At 37.1% G+C, this 17869-nt stretch overlaps 1 protein-coding gene across 1 annotated transcript in view; it reads right to left on the reverse strand.

Moving 5' to 3' along the window:
* Positions 1-311: 311 nt before the first annotated feature.
* Positions 312-17869, reverse strand: part of CCDC68 (coiled-coil domain containing 68) — a 181845-nt gene continuing 164287 nt past the window's right edge. Inside the window, exons 8-11 of the mRNA XM_053701128.1 lie at positions 15660-15765; positions 14328-14411; positions 10523-10599; positions 312-1463 (exon numbers count right to left, since the gene is read on the reverse strand). Of these exons, the coding sequence (XP_053557103.1) occupies positions 1391-1463; positions 10523-10599; positions 14328-14411; positions 15660-15765 (340 nt within the window). The 3' untranslated portion in view covers positions 312-1390. The remainder of the gene's footprint in view (positions 1464-10522; positions 10600-14327; positions 14412-15659; positions 15766-17869) is intronic.

Genomic DNA, 17869 nt, shown 5'->3' on the forward strand with positions numbered 1-17869 from the left:
AGTAACCAACTCTAGCTTTCTATAATAGGGGTAGCATAGCAATAATGTTAGAAGTTTAAGCAAAGACTACCTCGCCGTCTTCTAACTGCTAATAGCCACCATTACTCTTACTAATGAGATTGACATGGACACAGCATAGCCCCAATCCTTGCTTGCAGGGAAAAGTACTCATTAAAAGGATTAAAATCTTCAGACACCATCTTCGACATCCTCCCGTGATCAAGGCAAAGAGAATGACTGGGGGTTATGGGTAAGGGAAGTGATACTTAACAGCTTTGCTGGGATGCTCTTTGCTGCCTCCTGCTGGCCAGAAGCGAATATCCCACTAGTAATTAGAATGTTTCATGGACTCTCTATGCCATAGGAAAGAAAAGAGGTTATGGTTTTAAAGAAGATGAATTATTGGTGAAAATATTTTAGTTTTCGTGTGCTAAGCAGGTTTGCTGTGAAGTCAGAGCATACAAACACTGCCATAAAACATTGATGCTCTTCTATGTGATAGGAATTTTGTGCCTCAACAGTTATATAGCAAGATATTTTATTTTTACTTTACTTCCCCATAAAGTGTAAGATTGCAAAACATTGCAAAAAAAAATAAAAAAAATATCATCTCATTTTAAATTTTTACTAAAAAAAAATCTAGGAACATAATTTAAAGTTTTGGAGTTTTAGAAAGGTGAATGGTAAAAACAAAGAACAAAAAATTACAAAATATTTACTGTATATGCAATGAAAAGCTATCTTCTGAAATGATATAGTCTGCTGAAAAAACAACAACATATGGTTTGTGTGTTTAACAGTTAAAACACCACAAGGAATGGAAAATTCTAAATATGGCACCATGACTTACAATGCCCATTTAATAGTTTTATCACTAATTAATAATCAGGAAAATATAAACCTTTCAACTGTGAAAGTGAAGAGTGTGTTCTCCGTCACTTTGTTCTGTGTAGTTGTTCATATGAAATCTAAAACATATCCTTTTGGGTTCCTCAAATGCCAAAATGATTGTATTCTCACAAGATTATTATAATTATTATTAGGATGATTAAAAAATAATAATAAATAGAAATAATAATAATGATTAATACCAATGAAGTGCAGTGAAAATTCACTTCTTTCCAGCACTATTCTGCGTTTTCTTAACATTCTTAATATATTTACGTGAAATGTTAGCACCATTAGCACAAACAACGCAATTGCAGTGCAACACTTTCTGTGACTTTGTTGGACAGCGATGGTCACAAGTGTTCTGTACAAAGTAACGTATACAATGAGGAATTTATGGTCATTGTACTGATCATCTGACATGTTCATAAAACGCGTGTGAAATGCATTTCCGGAAATGAGGAACTCTTCGTGCTTTTCTTGGTTCATTCAAAAATCTTTATCAGCTTTTCTCTGCTTTATGTTTTTGACTTAGAAGCATGTAGTAAGGAGACATTCTATCCAACATGAACTCACTGGAAAAAAAAAAAGAGAGAAAGTAATGAAGTATAAAAATATAAATACTTTTGTGCTGCTTTATTTTGTAAACATTTTCAAATATTTTCCCCATGTCTAAAAAATAGGTGTGATATTTACAAACATCAACATTATCATGTATCAAAGAGCATACAATATCTTATAGGCTCTGGCTCCAGCAAAACTTTCATGATTCAGATAGATTATGCAAATGTAAACAAATTTGCAATTTACTTCTGTTCTCAAATTTGCTTCATACTTTTGCTATTCTTTGTTAAAGAGTAAGTAGGATCAGCATCAGCAATGCCCTAATGAGAGCTAGCTTGTGATTGATGGTTACGAATACCTCTTTTTATTGGCTTAGTTGATGTGTGCAGCTAGCTCCCAGTACGGCATCGCTGCTCCTAAACCTACATAGGTTTTTTGTTCAACAAAGGATAAGAACAAAACAAAGGAAATTTGATAATAGAAGTAAATTTGGAAGGTGTTTAACATTGCATGCTCTGTCTGAATCAAGACATTTTAATCTTAAAGGAATATGAAACCAACAATTTTTTCTTTCACAGTTCAGATAGAACAGGCAATTTTAAGCAACTTTCTAATTTACTCCTATTATCAATTTGTATTCGTTCTCTTGGTATCTTTATTTGAAAAATCAGGAATGTAAACTTAAGAGCCAGCCCATTTTTGGTTAAGCACCCTGGGTAGTGCTTGCTGATAATGTTACAAAGTTACTTAAAATTGCATGCTCTATCTGAATCATGAAAGAAAAAATTTGGGTTCATATCCCTTTAAAGGGACAGTATACTATAAAAACAAAATTTATGCTTACCTGATAAATTCATTTCTCCTGTAGTGTGGTCAGTCCACGGGTCATTACTTCTGGGATATTATCTCCTCCCCTACAGGAAGTGCAAGAGGATTCACCCAGCAGAGCTGCTATATAGCTCCTCCCCTCTACGTCACCTCCAGTCATTCGACCAAAGGACCAACGAGAAAGGAGAAGCCCAAGGGTGTAGTGGTGACTGGAGTATAATCCAAATTTTTTTTTAGCCTGCCATAAAAAACAGGGCGGGCCGTGGACTGACCACACTACAGGAGAAATGAATTTATCAGGTAAGCATAAATTTTGTTTTCTCCTGTTAAGTGTGGTCAGTCCACGGGTCATCATTACTTCTGGGATACCAATACCAAAGCAAAAGTACACGGATGACGGGAGGGACAGGCAGGCTCTTTATACGGAGGGAACCACTGCCTGAAGAACCTTTCTCCCAAAAACAGCCTCCGAAGAAGCAAAAGTGTCAAATTTGTAAAATTTGGAAAAAGTATGAAGAGAAGACCAAGTTGCAGCCTTGCAAATCTGTTCAACAGAAGCCTCATTCTTAAAGGCCCAAGTGGAAGCCACAGCTCTAGTAGAATGAGCTGTAATTCTTTCAGGAGGCTGCTGTCCAGCAGTCTCATAGGCTAATCGTATTATGCTACGAAGCCAAAAAGAGAGAGAGGTAGCCGAAGCTTTTTGACCTCTCCTCTGACCAGAATAAACGACAAACAGGGAAGACGTTTGACGAAAATCCTTAGTTGCCTGTAGATAAAATTTCAGGGCACGGACTACATCTAGATTGTGTAGCAGACGTTCCTTCTTTGAGGAAGGATTAGGACACAAAGATGGAACAACAATCTCTTGATTGATATTCCTGTTAGTGACCACCTTAGGTAGGAACCCAGGTTTAGTACGCAGAACTACCTTGTCTGAATGAAAAATCAGATAAGGAGAATCACAATGTAAGGCAGATAACTCAGAAACTCTTCGAGCCGAGGAAATAGCCATTAAAAACAGAACTTTCCAAGATAACAACTTGATATCAATGGAATGAAGGGGTTCAAACGGAACACCCTGTAAAACATTAAGAACTAAGTTCAAACTCCATGGCGGAGCCACAGTTTTAAACACAGGCTTGATCCTAGCTAAAGCCTGACAAAAAGCTTGAACGTCCGGAACTTCTGACAGACGTTTGTGTAAAAGAATGGACAGAGCTGAAATCTGTCCCTTTAAAGAACTAGCGGATAACCCCTTTTCTAAACCTTCTTGTAGAAAAGACAATATCCTTGGAATCCTAACCTTACTCCATGAGTAACTCTTGGATTCGCACCAATATAAGTATTTACGCCATATTTTATGGTAAATCCTTCTGGTAACAGGCTTCCTAGCCTGTATTAAGGTATCAATAACTGGCTCAGAAAAACCACGTTTTGATAAAATCAAGCGTTCAATTTCCAAGCAGTCAGCTTCAGAGAAGTTAGATTTTGATGTTTGAATGGACCCTGGATCAGAAGGTCCTGTTTCAGAGGTAGAGACCAAGGCGGACAGGATGACATGTCCACTAGATCTGCATACCAAGTCCTGCGTGGCCATGCAGGTGCTATTAGAATCACTGATGCTCTCTCCTGTTTGATTCTGGCAATCAATCGAGGAAGCATCGGGAAGGGTGGAAACACATAAGCCATCCCGAAGGTCCAAGGTGCTGTCAAAGCATCTATCAGAACCGCTCCCGGATCCCTGGATCTGGACCCGTAGCGAGGAAGCTTGGCGTTCTGACGAGACGCCATGAGATCTATCTCTGGTTTGCCCCAACGTCGAAGTATCTGGGCAAAGACCTCCGGATGAAGTTCCCACTCCCCCGGATGAAAAGTCTGACGACTTAAGAAATCCGCCTCCCAGTTCTCCACTCCCGGGATGTGGATTGCAGACAGGTGGCAAGAGTGAGACTCTGCCCAGCGAATTATCTTTGATACTTCCATCATTGCTAGGGAGCTTCTTGTCCCTCCCTGATGGTTGATGTAAGCTACAGTCGTGATGTTGTCCGACTGAAACCTGATGAACCCCCGAGTTGTTAACTGGGGCCAAGCCAGAAGGGCATTGAGAACTGCTCTCAATTCCAGAATGTTTATTGGAAGGAGACTCTCCTCCTGATTCCATAGTCCCTGAGCCTTCAGAGAATTCCAGACAGCGCCCCAACCTAGTAGGCTGGCGTCTGTTGTTACAATTGTCCAGTCTGGCCTGCTGAATGGCATCCCCCTGGACAGGTGTGGCCGATAAAGCCACCATAGAAGAGAATTTCTGGTCTCTTGATCCAGATTCAGAGAAGGGGACAAGTCTGAGTAATCCCCATTCCACTGACTTAGCATGCACAATTGCGGCGGTCTGAGATGTAGGCGTGCAAAAGGTACTATGTCCATTGCCGCTACCATTAAGCCGATCACCTCCATGCATTGAGCTACTGACGGGTGTTGAATGGAATGAAGGACACGGCATGCATTTTGAAGCTTTGTTAACCTGTCTTCTGTCAGGTAAATCTTCATTTCTACAGAATCTATCAGAGTCCCCAAGAAGGGAACTCTTGTGAGTGGAAAGAGAGAACTCTTCTTTTCGTTCACCTTCCATCCATGCGACCTTAGAAATGCCAGTACTAACTCTGTATGAGACTTGGCAGTTTGAAAGCTTGAAGCTTGTATCAGAATGTCATCTAGGTACGGAGCTACCGAAATTCCTCGCGGTCTTAGTACCGCCAGAAGAGTACCCAGAACCTTTGTGAAGATTCTTGGAGCCGTAGCCAATCCGAATGGAAGAGCTACAAACTGGTAATGCCTGTCTAGAAAGGCAAACCTTAGATACCGGTAATGATTTCTGTGAATCGGTATGTGAAGGTAAGCATCCTTTAAATCCACTGTGGTCATGTACTGACCCTCTTGGATCATGGGCAAAATTGTTCGAATAGTTTCCATCTTGAACGATGGAACTCTTAGGAATTTGTTTAGGATCTTTAAATCCAAGATTGGCCTGAAAGTTCCCTCTTTTTTGGGAACTACAAACAGATTTGAGTAAAACCCTTGTCCTTGTTCCGACCGCGGAACTGGATGGATCACTCCCATTAATAAAAGATCTTGTACGCAGCGTAGGAACGCTTCTTTCTTTATTTGGTTTGTTGACAACCTTGACAGATGAAATCTCCCTCTTGGGGGAGAGGATTTGAAGTCCAGAAGGTATCCCTGAGATATGATCTCTAACGCCCAGGGATCCTGAACATCTCTTGCCCAAGCCTGGGCGAAGAGAGAAAGTCTGCCCCCTACTAGATCCGGTCCCAGATCGGGGGCCCTCGATTCATGCTGTCTTAGGGGCAGCAGCAGGTTTCCTGGCCTGCTTGCCCTTGTTCCAGGACTGGTTAGGTTTCCAGCCTTGTCTGTAGCGAGCAACAGCTCCTTCCTGTTTTGGTGCAGAGGAAGTTGATGCTGTTCCTGCTTTGAAATTACGAAAGGAACGAAAATTAGACTGTCTAGCCCTAGGTTTGGCTTTGTCCTGAGGCAGGGCATGGCCTTTACCTCCTGTAATGTCAGCGATAATCTCTTTCAACCCGGGCCCGAATAAGGTCTGCCCTTTGAAAGGTATATTAAGCAATTTAGATTTAGAAGTAACATCAGCTGACCAGGATTTTAGCCACAGTGCTCTGCGTGCCTGAATGGCAAATCCGGAATTCTTAGCCGTAAGTTTAGTTAAATGTACTACGGCATCTGAAATAAATGAGTTAGCTAACTTAAGGGCTTTAAGTTTGAGTGTAATCTCATCTAGTGTAGATGATTCAAGTGTCTCTTCCAGAGACTCAAACCAAAATGCTGCTGCAGCCGTGACAGGCGCAATACATGCAAGAGGTTGCAATATAAAACCTTGTTGAACAAACATTTTCTTAAGGTAACCCTCTAATTTTTTATCCATTGGATCTGAAAAAGCACAGCTATCCTCCACCGGGATTGTGGTACGCTTAGCTAAAGTAGAAACTGCTCCCTCCACCTTAGGGACCGTTTGCCATAAGTCCCTTGTGGTGGCGTCTATTGGAAACATTTTTCTAAATATCGGAGGAGGTGAGAACGGCACACCGGGCCTATCCCACTCCTTAGTAACAATTTCAGTAAGTCTCTTAGGTATAGGAAAAACATCAGTACTCGCCGGGTACCCGCAAAATATTTATCCAACCTACACATTTTCTCTGGTATTGCAACTGTGTTACAATCATTCAGAGCCGCTAACACCTCCCCTAGTAATACACAGAGGTTTTCCAGCTTAAATTTAAAATTTGAAATATCTGAATCCAGTCTGTTTGGATCAGAACCGTCACCCACAGAATGAAGTTCTCCGTCCTCATGTTCTGCCACCTGTGACGCAGTGTCTGACATGGCCCTAATATTATCAGCGCACTCTGTTCTCACCCCAGAGTGATCATGCTTGCCTCTAAGTTCTGGTAATTTAGCCAAAACTTCAGTCATAACAGTAGCCATATCCTGTAATGTGATTTGAAATGGCCGCCCAGATGTACTCGGCGCTACAATATCACGCACCTCCCGAGCGGGAGATGCAGGTACTGACACGTGAGGCGAGTTAGTCGGCATAACTCTCCCCTCGTTGTTAGGTGAAATATGTTCAGTTTGTACAGATTGACTTTTATTTAAAGTAACATCAATACAATTAGTACATAAATTTCTATTGGGCTCCACTTTGGCATTAGCACATATAGCACATGTATCTTCCTCTGAATCAGACATGTTTAACACACTAGCAATAAACTAGCAACTTGGAAATGCTTTTCAAGTAATTTACAATAATATGAAAACGAACTGTGCCTATAAGAAGCACAGAAAAAATTATGACAGTTGTGAATAAATAAGTTATAGCATCAAATCTTTGTAAGAAATATACAATTTTAGCAAAGGATTGTTCCCATTAGCAAAGGATAACTAAGCCTGGCAGCAGAAAAAATACACAAATAAACGTTTTTTATCACAGTCAACTACAATCTTCACAGCTCTGCTGTGAATGATTACCTCCCTCAAAAAAAGCTTTGGAGATCCCTGAGTTCTGTAGAGATGAACCGGATCATGCAGGAAGAAAATGAACCTCTGACTGAGTTTTTTGATGCGTAGTAAAAGCGCCAAAAATGGCCCCTCCCCCTCACACATAACAGTGAGAGAGATCAGTAAACTGCTTTAATTTAAACAAAACTATTGCCAAGTGGAAAAAATAGTGCCCAAAACATTTTTTCACCCAGTACCTCAGAGAAATAAACGATTTTACATGCCAGCAAAAAAACGTTTAACCTCAATAAATTAATTGTTATTTAAAACCTATTGCAAGTCCCTGCAAATTAGGTTAAGTCTATGCATACAGTATAAATCCAGTGAAGTACCATTCCCCAGAATACTGAAGTGTAAAATATACATACATGACAGCCTGATACCAGCTACATCTACTGCATTTAAGGCTGAGTTTACATTATAACGGTATGGCAGGATTTTCTCATCAATTCCATGTCAGAAAATAATAAACTGCTACATACCTCTTTGCAGATTAATCTGCCCGCTGTCCCCTGATCTGAAGTTTACCTCTCCTCAGATGGCCGAGAACCAGCAATATGATCTTAACTACTCCGGCTAAAATCATAGAAAAAACTCAGGTAGATTCTTCTTCAAATTCTACCAGAGAATGAATAACACACTCCGGTGCTATTATAAAATAACAAACTTTTGATTGAAGGTAATAAACTAATTAAAATCACCACAGTCCTCTCACACATCCTATCTATTCGTTGGGTGCAAGAGAATGACTGGAGGTGACGTAGAGGGGAGGAGCTATATAGCAGCTCTGCTGGGTGAATCCTCTTGCACTTCCTGTAGGGGAGGAGATAATATCCCAGAAGTAATGATGACCCGTGGACTGACCACACTTAACAGGAGAAATAGTTTTTCCCTTAATGTGTTTCCAATTACTTTTTTTCCAGTTGAAGAGTATAAAATGTATGAGATTTGCTTGTTTAAGATTTGTGTATATGAATTAGCTGATTTTGTGTTTGGAAGCCACAACCTAATAAAATCGGTTGAGCTTGAAGGTATAATCAGATCTTATTACTTTATCACATTGTGTACATATACCTGCTTCTTTATCTTATATCTGTCCATAAACCAATCACCAATACTTGGAGGGAACAATGGCAAATTAAAATTGTATTACCTTATCTCTTCTATAACCCACTGGGAGTGTAATTTCTTCTACTGGCTGTGTTTACACAGCTTGGCCTTGATGCCAAAAACTTTCAGGATGGGTGGGGATACCACAGGCTAAATAAAATATTTCATATGCCAATATAAGGGTAATGGAAATACTTGTAAACAATGTAATATCAGGAAAATAATGGAAAATATTAAGGTAAATAAAACTCCAGGCCCAGATGGAATACACCCAAGGGTGTTAAGGGAACTTAGCACTGTTATAGACAAACCTTTACTCTTAATTTTTCAAGACTCATTATCCTCAGGCATGGTACCCCAGGATTGGCGTAAAGCCGATGTGGTGCCACTCTTCAAAAAGGGAAGCAGGGATGATCCAGGAAGCTATAGACCAGTTAGTCTGACATCAATAGTGGGGAAGATATTTGAAGGGATTATATTGATGAGCATATTCGTGTAAACAAGATTATGAGTTCTAATCAGCATGGCTTTAGGAGAAATAGATCATGTCAAACTAATCTAATTAGATTCTACGAGGAAGTAAGTAAAAATATAGATAAAGGGGAATCAGTTGATGTGATATACTTAGATTTTGCAAAGGCATTTGATACAGTGCCATATGAGAGATTAATGCACAAAATTAAGGGACTGGGAATAGCTGAAAATGTTAGCTCATGGATAAATAACTGGATAAAAGATAGGGAGCAACGAGTAGTAGTAAATGGATCATACTCAGATTGGACAAAGGTAATCAGTGGCGTCCCCCAGGGATCAGTACTGGGCCCTGTTCTTTTTAATATTTTTATAAATGACTTGGAGCAAGGATTAAATAGCGACATCTCTATTTTTGCAGATGATACTAAGTTAAGTAAGGTCATTAGGTCAGAGCAGGACGAACTCTCTTTACAAAGGGATTTGCTAAAATTAGAACTATGGGCAAGTGAATGGAAAATGAGATTTAATACGGAAAAATGCAAGGTTCTACATTTTGGAAGTAAAAATAAGCAGGCTATGTATTTTTTAAATGGGACAAGACTTAGCCAAACACAGGAGGAAAGGGATTTGGGAGTAGTAATAGATAACAAGCTAAAGATGGGTGCACAATGCAGGGCAGTGGCTTCAAAGGTTAATAAGATACTAGCATGTATTAAAAGAGGCATTGATTCAAGGGAGGAAAGCATAATTCTGTCATTATATAAAGCCCTGGTAAGACCTCACCTTGAGTTTGGAGTGCAGTTCTGGGGACCAATTGCTAAAAAAGATATTGCAGAACTAGAAAAAGTTCAGAGAAGGGCCACAAAGCTAATAAGGGGATTGGAGAAATTAACCTATGAGGAGAGGCTAGCCAAACGGTCTGTTTTCTTTAGAAAAAAAGCGCTTGAGAGGTGACATGATTACTTTATATAAATATATTCAAGGCCCATATACAGAGATGGCAGAAGCTCTGTTTATTCCAAGAAAATAGTTTCTGACAAGAGGTCATAATTTAAGGTTGGAGGAAAGGAGATTTAATCTCCTGCAACAGAAACGTTTTTTCACTGTAAGAGCAATAAAATTGTGGAACTCATTACCAAAGGAGGTAGTGAATGCCAATACCATAGATACATTTAAAAATAGTCTGGATAAATTTCTGTATATAAACAAAATTAATGGATATGATTGATAGTATTAAATGGGTCACATTTTAATGAGGTTATTTAAGCTTAACTGGAGCTTTTTGAAAGTATTTTAGATTTGTATAGGTTGAACTCGATGGACTTCAGTCTTTTTTCAACCTTATCTACTATGTTATGTTAATACATTCCAGCAGGTAATGTGGATCATTGGTAACAAATTAAAAGGGGAGAACATTTTTGAGTAAACTGTCCCTTTAACTTTAATGTACCATTAATAATGCCCTTTTGTAGAATATGATCTATTGCAAGGGATATTTGTCTTAAAAAATACACATCTAGGTGTACTTTGCTCAACCAAATAAATAGCTTGAAGTATTATACAAGAACCTTACTTTACAGATATTCCTTTTGACGCTTTGGCTGTATTTTGGTTAGAAAGATTTCCAACTTTTTGCTTTAGCTCTTTATTCTGGAAAAAGAGAAGGGTTAAATCATTATGAAAACATGGTTTATTTGAATTCAATGAACAACCAAGAGACTTGAGTAATCCCAAGAAATGTCACTGTTCAAACAGTTTTTTTTTATATATTGCATAGAAGAAAATGTGGAAATGTCAAAATTAAACTTGCATGATTCAGATACTGTGTACACTGGAATTGTGAAATTTTAATTTTGACTGTGCAGAAGGGGAATCTTCTTTAGTGAGAACAGAAGAGGCATTTAATACAGAAGAATATACTCAGTCATGATCTGCCCAATAAAAATAAATAAATATAGGATTGGTTTAGTAGAATAAATACAAGGTCCAGTCAGACATTTACAATTACAATTATATCACACGTGGCAAAGGATATTAGTGAATCAAAAGGGTGAAGGAGGGAGAGACGAAGATAAATACATGTAACTATTATTTACCCTTTGTGCAATTTTTCTGTTATTGTAACTCTTAAAATTGTGGGTTTGCTAATTCTAAGAATTGCAAGTGTGTACTGCACAAACCTAACCCTGCTACATATCTGTATCTATGTAGAACCAGAGGTAGAAATATAAGATACTACAAAAAAAAGATGTTAATGCGTTCACACTTGGCTGGTACATTTAATGCTCACAATATTACTACAATTACAACTACATATTACAGGCCTCTGTAACTAGGACAAATTAGAAGGTTATTGTTTTTTTTTATTTATTTCTCGCCAGATCTAGTTATACTATGATTTCCCCCATGTATTAAAAATTGCCATGAACTGTAGAAGGCTATGAGGGCTACTACAAAATGATGTCTTTTCTACAGCTAAGTAATGCTCTCATCTTGTCTCTACTCCCAGTGATACGTAACATAGAAACAAAGAATTTAACCGTAGATAAGAACCAAAAGGTCTCATCAAGTCTACTCATATTACGTTACTTTTTCCTTAGGATAGCCTTATGCATGTCCCAGGCATTTTTGAATTTCTTTACAGTCTTTGTGTTTACCACCTCAAATGGAAGTTTATTCCAGTTTATTCCATGAATTCACCACCCTTTCTGTAAAAAAAAAAATGCTTCCTTAACTTTCTCCTGAATCTGCTACCCTCTAACTTTAGATTGTGACCCCTTGTTTTGGCATTTATTTTTTTGTGAAAAAAAAAATTGTAGGCTGCATAATGAAAATAAAGAGTTTAGGTTCAAGAGGAAAATGCAAGGGAGGTGAAAAATATGAAAGAGAATAAAGTGACATTTGTAAGAGTTTCCCCCCTTGCAATAGTGTGTATCTGGTCTTAAGGAACCTGTGGATTCTCTGCAGCTTATATTTGATGGTGTATTTCATTACCCAATCTGACAGGCATCATTTCTCATATCAGTTGGATCATAAGATTTCATCACTTTGTGAATGGGGCAGGTATAAACATGTCAGATATTCTGCTTGTGATGATATATACCGATACTGTCATTTGTTTTAACATTAAGACAGGATGTTAATAAAGGAACTTTTAGTTTCATTTGGTAACTTGCCATCAGTTTCAGAAGCGGACAAAAACATAATTTCCTAATATAAAAAGAAATATGGTTCTGTATTAAATGCATACACACCATATACCCAAGTGGCTGGGGAAGGGAAACAAGAGTTACACTGAAATTAAAAGTGGCATCAAAGCATCCAGTACTAGAGGAAGACAATTCATTAACTTCTTTGAAGCCATTCTTCTGAAGAATCATATCATCTAATGGCTTTCTCGCTCACTCGCCTCTCTGTGGATAATACTGATATTCACTTTCAAATTGAGAGCTTAAAGAGACCATCAAACAAGAATCGCTGTGTTAAAAAGTCAACGTTTTATCTTTCTTTTATCTGAGGATAAAAACCTTTTTATACTTTGTAGTATATACAGAAATATGGTTTGTGTGACCTTTACCAACGTAGGGCAGGTTTCCAGTTGGAAACTTTATAAAACTAATTATTGCAACAAATTTCCATTAAAATATGAGGAACATTTTGATGTCACAAAGTTTACAACTGCAATGTAAATCAGCCCTAAGAAAGATATTGTAATTTAATCAGCTTTGCTAAGGTACGAAGACTCCTAAAATCGCATTTGCTGGTAGTGGTCACCATGCTGATCCTTAAAGGGACAGTAAGTGCCTTGTAATTGCTAGACATATCTGTTGTGCTGCTATAGAATAACATGTCAGACAATTCTTAAAGGGACACTAACCCCAATTTTTTTTCTTTTATGATTCAGGTAGAGAATACAATTTTAAAATACTTTCCAGTTGACTTCTATTATCTAATTTGCTTCATTCTTTAGATATGCTTGTTGAAAAAATATCAAATGAACATGGGTAAGCCAATCATGAGGCATTTATGTGCAGCCACCAATCAGCAGCTACTGGGCCTATCTAAATATGCTTTTCAGCAAAGGATATAAAGACAATGAAGCAAATTAGATAATAGAAGTCAATTAGAAAGTTGTTTAAAATTGCACACTCTTTCTAAATCATGAAATAAAAAAAGTGGGTTTCATGTCCCTTTAATGCTTTTATTCACATCCTTTTTACTGTAATTTTAATTTTTCAATAACTAAACACCACTCACCATTTGCCTTATTTGTAGGAGCCAATGAGGGCTTTAGTCAGCAGACTACCAGGCTATCCAGTCATAATGTTAGTATAACATGCATTTATTTGCAGTTCTTATTTGATAAAGCCAATTAGGGACATATATGTAGCAGGATTAGCCCTGACAAGTCAGCAGGTGCATTTCAAGTATTAGAAATTGCTAAATTTCCTGAGCAAAATTACAAAATAAATAAAGAAAATATATTGCAACGTTCATTTTCTTTTTTACATTTTATATACAAATCTCAGGTGTTTACTGTCTGATGTGATGATTTTTGTATTAATTTCAATAACATGCCTTCCTGTAAAATGTTTAGCAATTTCCACAGAATCTGTGTGGTCTTGAAAGCAATGCATATGGCAATAACTACATCCTTATGGGCCTAAAATACCCCCCAACTTGTATTTTCTTTTTAAAAACTTGTATTGACAGGAATAAGCAGTCTACTATTAACAATGCTCATATTTCTATTAACCACTTATCAACCAAAGCACATTTCAATTAAGGCTGCCCTAGATCACATGACCCTTGCAGTGCAACCCATTATTCCCCAAGGGATCTCCACTGTCCACTTAACACCCAACTGAACCCCCTAAAAGTTTTTCCTCCTTTATCCTTGATCTAGTGATGCTATCTTCAGCCTCTTCTGGCTACAACAGCGTGTGCGTGCGCATGTCTGTGTGTGTCTGGCGCCTGTGTAGTTATCTCGCCTTTTTTACAATATATTTTTAGATAATAAGTTAACTAACCTGACATTTAGCCCATCTAGCTTAGTCCTGATTGGCACATATTGCAACCATGTAGATGTAGTCAAGCTTTTAAGATTTATTTTATATAATGAAACTGCATTTCTTGCTAAAACCTGTGTATATAAATGTTAACTCTTCATCTTTGTCTAAATGCAAGAAATCCGAGAGTCAATTGCTACAATTGCCAAGAAAAAGTAGGGAACATATTGAGAAGAACAGAATAAAAAAACACATCTAAAATTAAAAAGGTGTAATAAGCAGGAATGCGGCAAAACGGAAGATTAGTTTATGTTACTTGTCCTATTAAAGAAAATAATAATATAATTTATAAAATTATTATTTTCTTACCTGGTGTTCAAGACAATCAACTCTTTCCTTCAGATCACCAATTCTTTCATCTTGTTCCTTTAATCGACTCTTTAATTCTTCACTCTGTTATTTTAAAGATATGATTACAAACATGCATTGCCTAATGGTTTTAACATCAACCTAACCATTTCATAATGAAAAAAAATCCACTAACAGCTCTGTAGATTAGGGGCATTCAGTATGAGCTAGAGTGTGATCTGCTATTGATAGTAAATGTTTTACAGCAATGCTGCAGATTTACTGAGATAAATACCACTATTTACTGAGGGTTACGGGCTAGGTCACATGACCTGCTCAAAGCTTATGCAGCTAAAGTACTGTATCAATTCCCAAGTAATAGAGATGGCAGATGGGTATTACTTTCTATCAACGGTATAATAGTGACATTATCTAATGACTGTTGCTTCTCATTAGAACAAAATTAAATCTGCATTCAATTAATCTGATCTCCACAAAGGCTCATACACATAACCATGACCTCATACACTTGCTGCCCTGAACCCACAACCACAGATTTAGTCTAACTTTATGGCCAGAGCCCCCCACAATGTAATATACCCTAAACTTATTGACTTGTGAATGTTTCTGTATTTGCTAATCCCTGAGTCTCTTATCCCTTTCTATATAATGCACAGAAGGAATGACTTATTTCCTATCCCTATTTCTGCCTCATATCTTGGGGTCTAATTATATTACCACCCCTTTTGAAAGAGGTTTAATAAACTTATGATAATCAACTAGAATACTTATTATTAATTTTGTCTAAAAGAGATATACAACCCAAAATGTTTCTTTCCTTATTCAGACAGAGCATTCAGTTTAATTTTTTCCCATGTTTACTTCAAACTTTTGCTTGTTCTCAAGTATTCTTTGTTGAAGAGCTACCTAGGTAGGTAGTGGGGAGTACTACATGGTAGGAAATACTGCTGCCATCTAGTGCTCTTAAAAATGTATAACATGCTTGCAAGACTTCTGCAGATGTGCACACTGAGCCAACCTTCCTGTTTTTCAACAAAGGATACAAAGAAAACAAAGAAAATTTGATAATAAAAGTAAATTGTAAAGATTGGGGGTTTATGTCCCTTTAAACAGATTCTAAAACTCTCTGGTCAGATATGGATAGGAATAACACATCAGTTTAATTGATTAGTATACTAAACATTTGTATCACTTTATACAATTATTATTATCTAACTTAAAAGACTATACAGACGGCTAATTGCAGAGTATAAATAGAAATGCAATGGTCAGGACTGTCTGAACAACAATTAATGGTAATTTATGTATCTGCGGACTTCTAGTGCTTCATACCTCTTGGATTAAACAGCGCAGAGACTGGTGCTGAGACATCATTAACTGCTGCAGGTGATTTACCTGTTCTTGGAGTGTGCAGATCTCTGTTTGCATAGCTACACAACTGACAAAATAAGAGAGATCTCAAATATCCTACTCAGAATAAGAACAGTAACACTTCATAGTGGCAAAATAATAAACACGTTTTATTGTTACACTTTGTAGCAGAAGAATAATAAACACAATTATAGTAACACTTCATAGTAGCAGAAATAATATGTTTATTGTAACATTTCATAGTAAGTAAGTATAATAAACACATTTTATAGTAATACCTACAGAGAGAAGCAATCTGCCAGGAACGAGCAACATATGACCTGGTTACCACCTGCGAGTAGCTTCTTTTAGCCCAATTGTGCTTTTCATAGAGAATAACTTTCCTTGAGTATATCAGACTGATCCGGACTAATAAGGTCAGTATAATAAAAGAAAAGACTGCACCCAAATGGACAGCTCAACCAATCTTAAAGTGAAGGTCAATTTTTATGTGAAAGTGCACGGTTTTTAAGAAAACTATTAAAAACAAGGGCACTTTCATTCATGAAAATTGGCATTTCAGCTGTTTTTTTACAATATACCTACCTTTTCTTCTTGAAGCCGCTCCAGTGCTTCACCAGCTCGTTGCAAGCCTCTTCATACATCAGCAATGACTGTTCCGGCATCCTCCAATCACGGCTTCCCCCTGGGTTAATCATTGCCTGAGGCAACGCCGTGATTGGAGGAAGCCGGTTTCATCATTGCTGGGTAAGTGAACCAGGATGAAGCAGGCGGGGCATCGTTTCAGAATGGCGATCCGGCGTTTCAGAAGACCAAGGTAAGTATTTTAAAAATATGGTGCCCCTGAATGAAAGTGCCCCTGTTTTTAATAGTTTTTTTTTTTTAAACCGGGCACTTTCACATGAAAATTCACCTTCACTTTAAGATTTATTGGTCCATACCAACATGTAAGACTGGGTCACAAACAAAAAAACCTGACATGTTTCACACAGACACACATGTGCTTCATCAGAGGTAACATTATGTGTTATATGGAGTCTGAACCAATCACAGCAGACTTAGTAGGGGTATTCCTTTCTTCTTTTATGAACCCCTTATAGTGACAGAATATATTTTGTGAACAAACATTAATGAAGGTTGTTGCAACATACAAAATCAAATCCATACTATAGAATATAGATATATTAATAATACATAAAAATATACAAAGGATATACAGAAAAATGGCAAATAGAATAAAGGATAAAATGAAATAAATGGGACATTTTATATTACTTCTCTACTTAATGGGCTAACCAGTACCTCGGCGAATAGTGAACTATTCGACAATACTTCTTACTTTGTGGGTACTTAACCCTTCGTTACCCAGTTAATAACTGAAATAATATTCCTTTGATATAAAAGTGGACACTTGTATTTCATCTTTTATTATTATCATCATTTATTTGTATTATTATTATTATCATCATCATTTATTTGTATTATTATTATTATCATCATCATTTATTTGTATTATTATTATCATCATCATTTATTTGTATTATTATTATTATCATCATTTATTTGTATTATTATTTTCATCATTTATTTGTATTGTTATTATTATCATCATTTATTTGTATTATTATTATCATCATTTATTTGTATTATTATTATCATCATTTATTTGTATTATTATTATCATCATTTATTTTGTATAGCGCCGCAAAATTATTTTATATAATTTATTGACTTTGTGGACTGCTATATGTACAATATTGGGGGTTATTGAGTGAGTTATATTAACCATTACATAGAGTTTATTTTTCTAACAAGCTCATTCCAGCTGGTATTTCGAGGCTGGACTGACCTTGTTAACAGGATCAGACTGATAAAACTTCAGGAGAGTTCCTCTGTGAAAAGCACAACTGGGCTAAAAGAAGCTACTCCCAGGTGGTAACGATGCCATAGAACAAGTCACTGAGCTGTTGATCGTTCCTGGAAAAATGCTTCTTTTTTGTATGTATTAACATTTTATAGTAACACTGTATAGTAGCAGAAATAATACACAAGTTTTATAGTCACTAAAAAGTCAGTTTCTGCACACTAGATCAGTAAGGCACCTCACTCTTCTAATTATACCCCTCTTCTTCCTTTCTGTTTATTGCCCTATATAGCCAACAGGCCCTACT

This window comes from Bombina bombina, chromosome 2, assembly GCF_027579735.1.
Source record: "Bombina bombina isolate aBomBom1 chromosome 2, aBomBom1.pri, whole genome shotgun sequence".
NCBI classification, from domain to species: domain Eukaryota; kingdom Metazoa; phylum Chordata; class Amphibia; order Anura; family Bombinatoridae; genus Bombina; species Bombina bombina.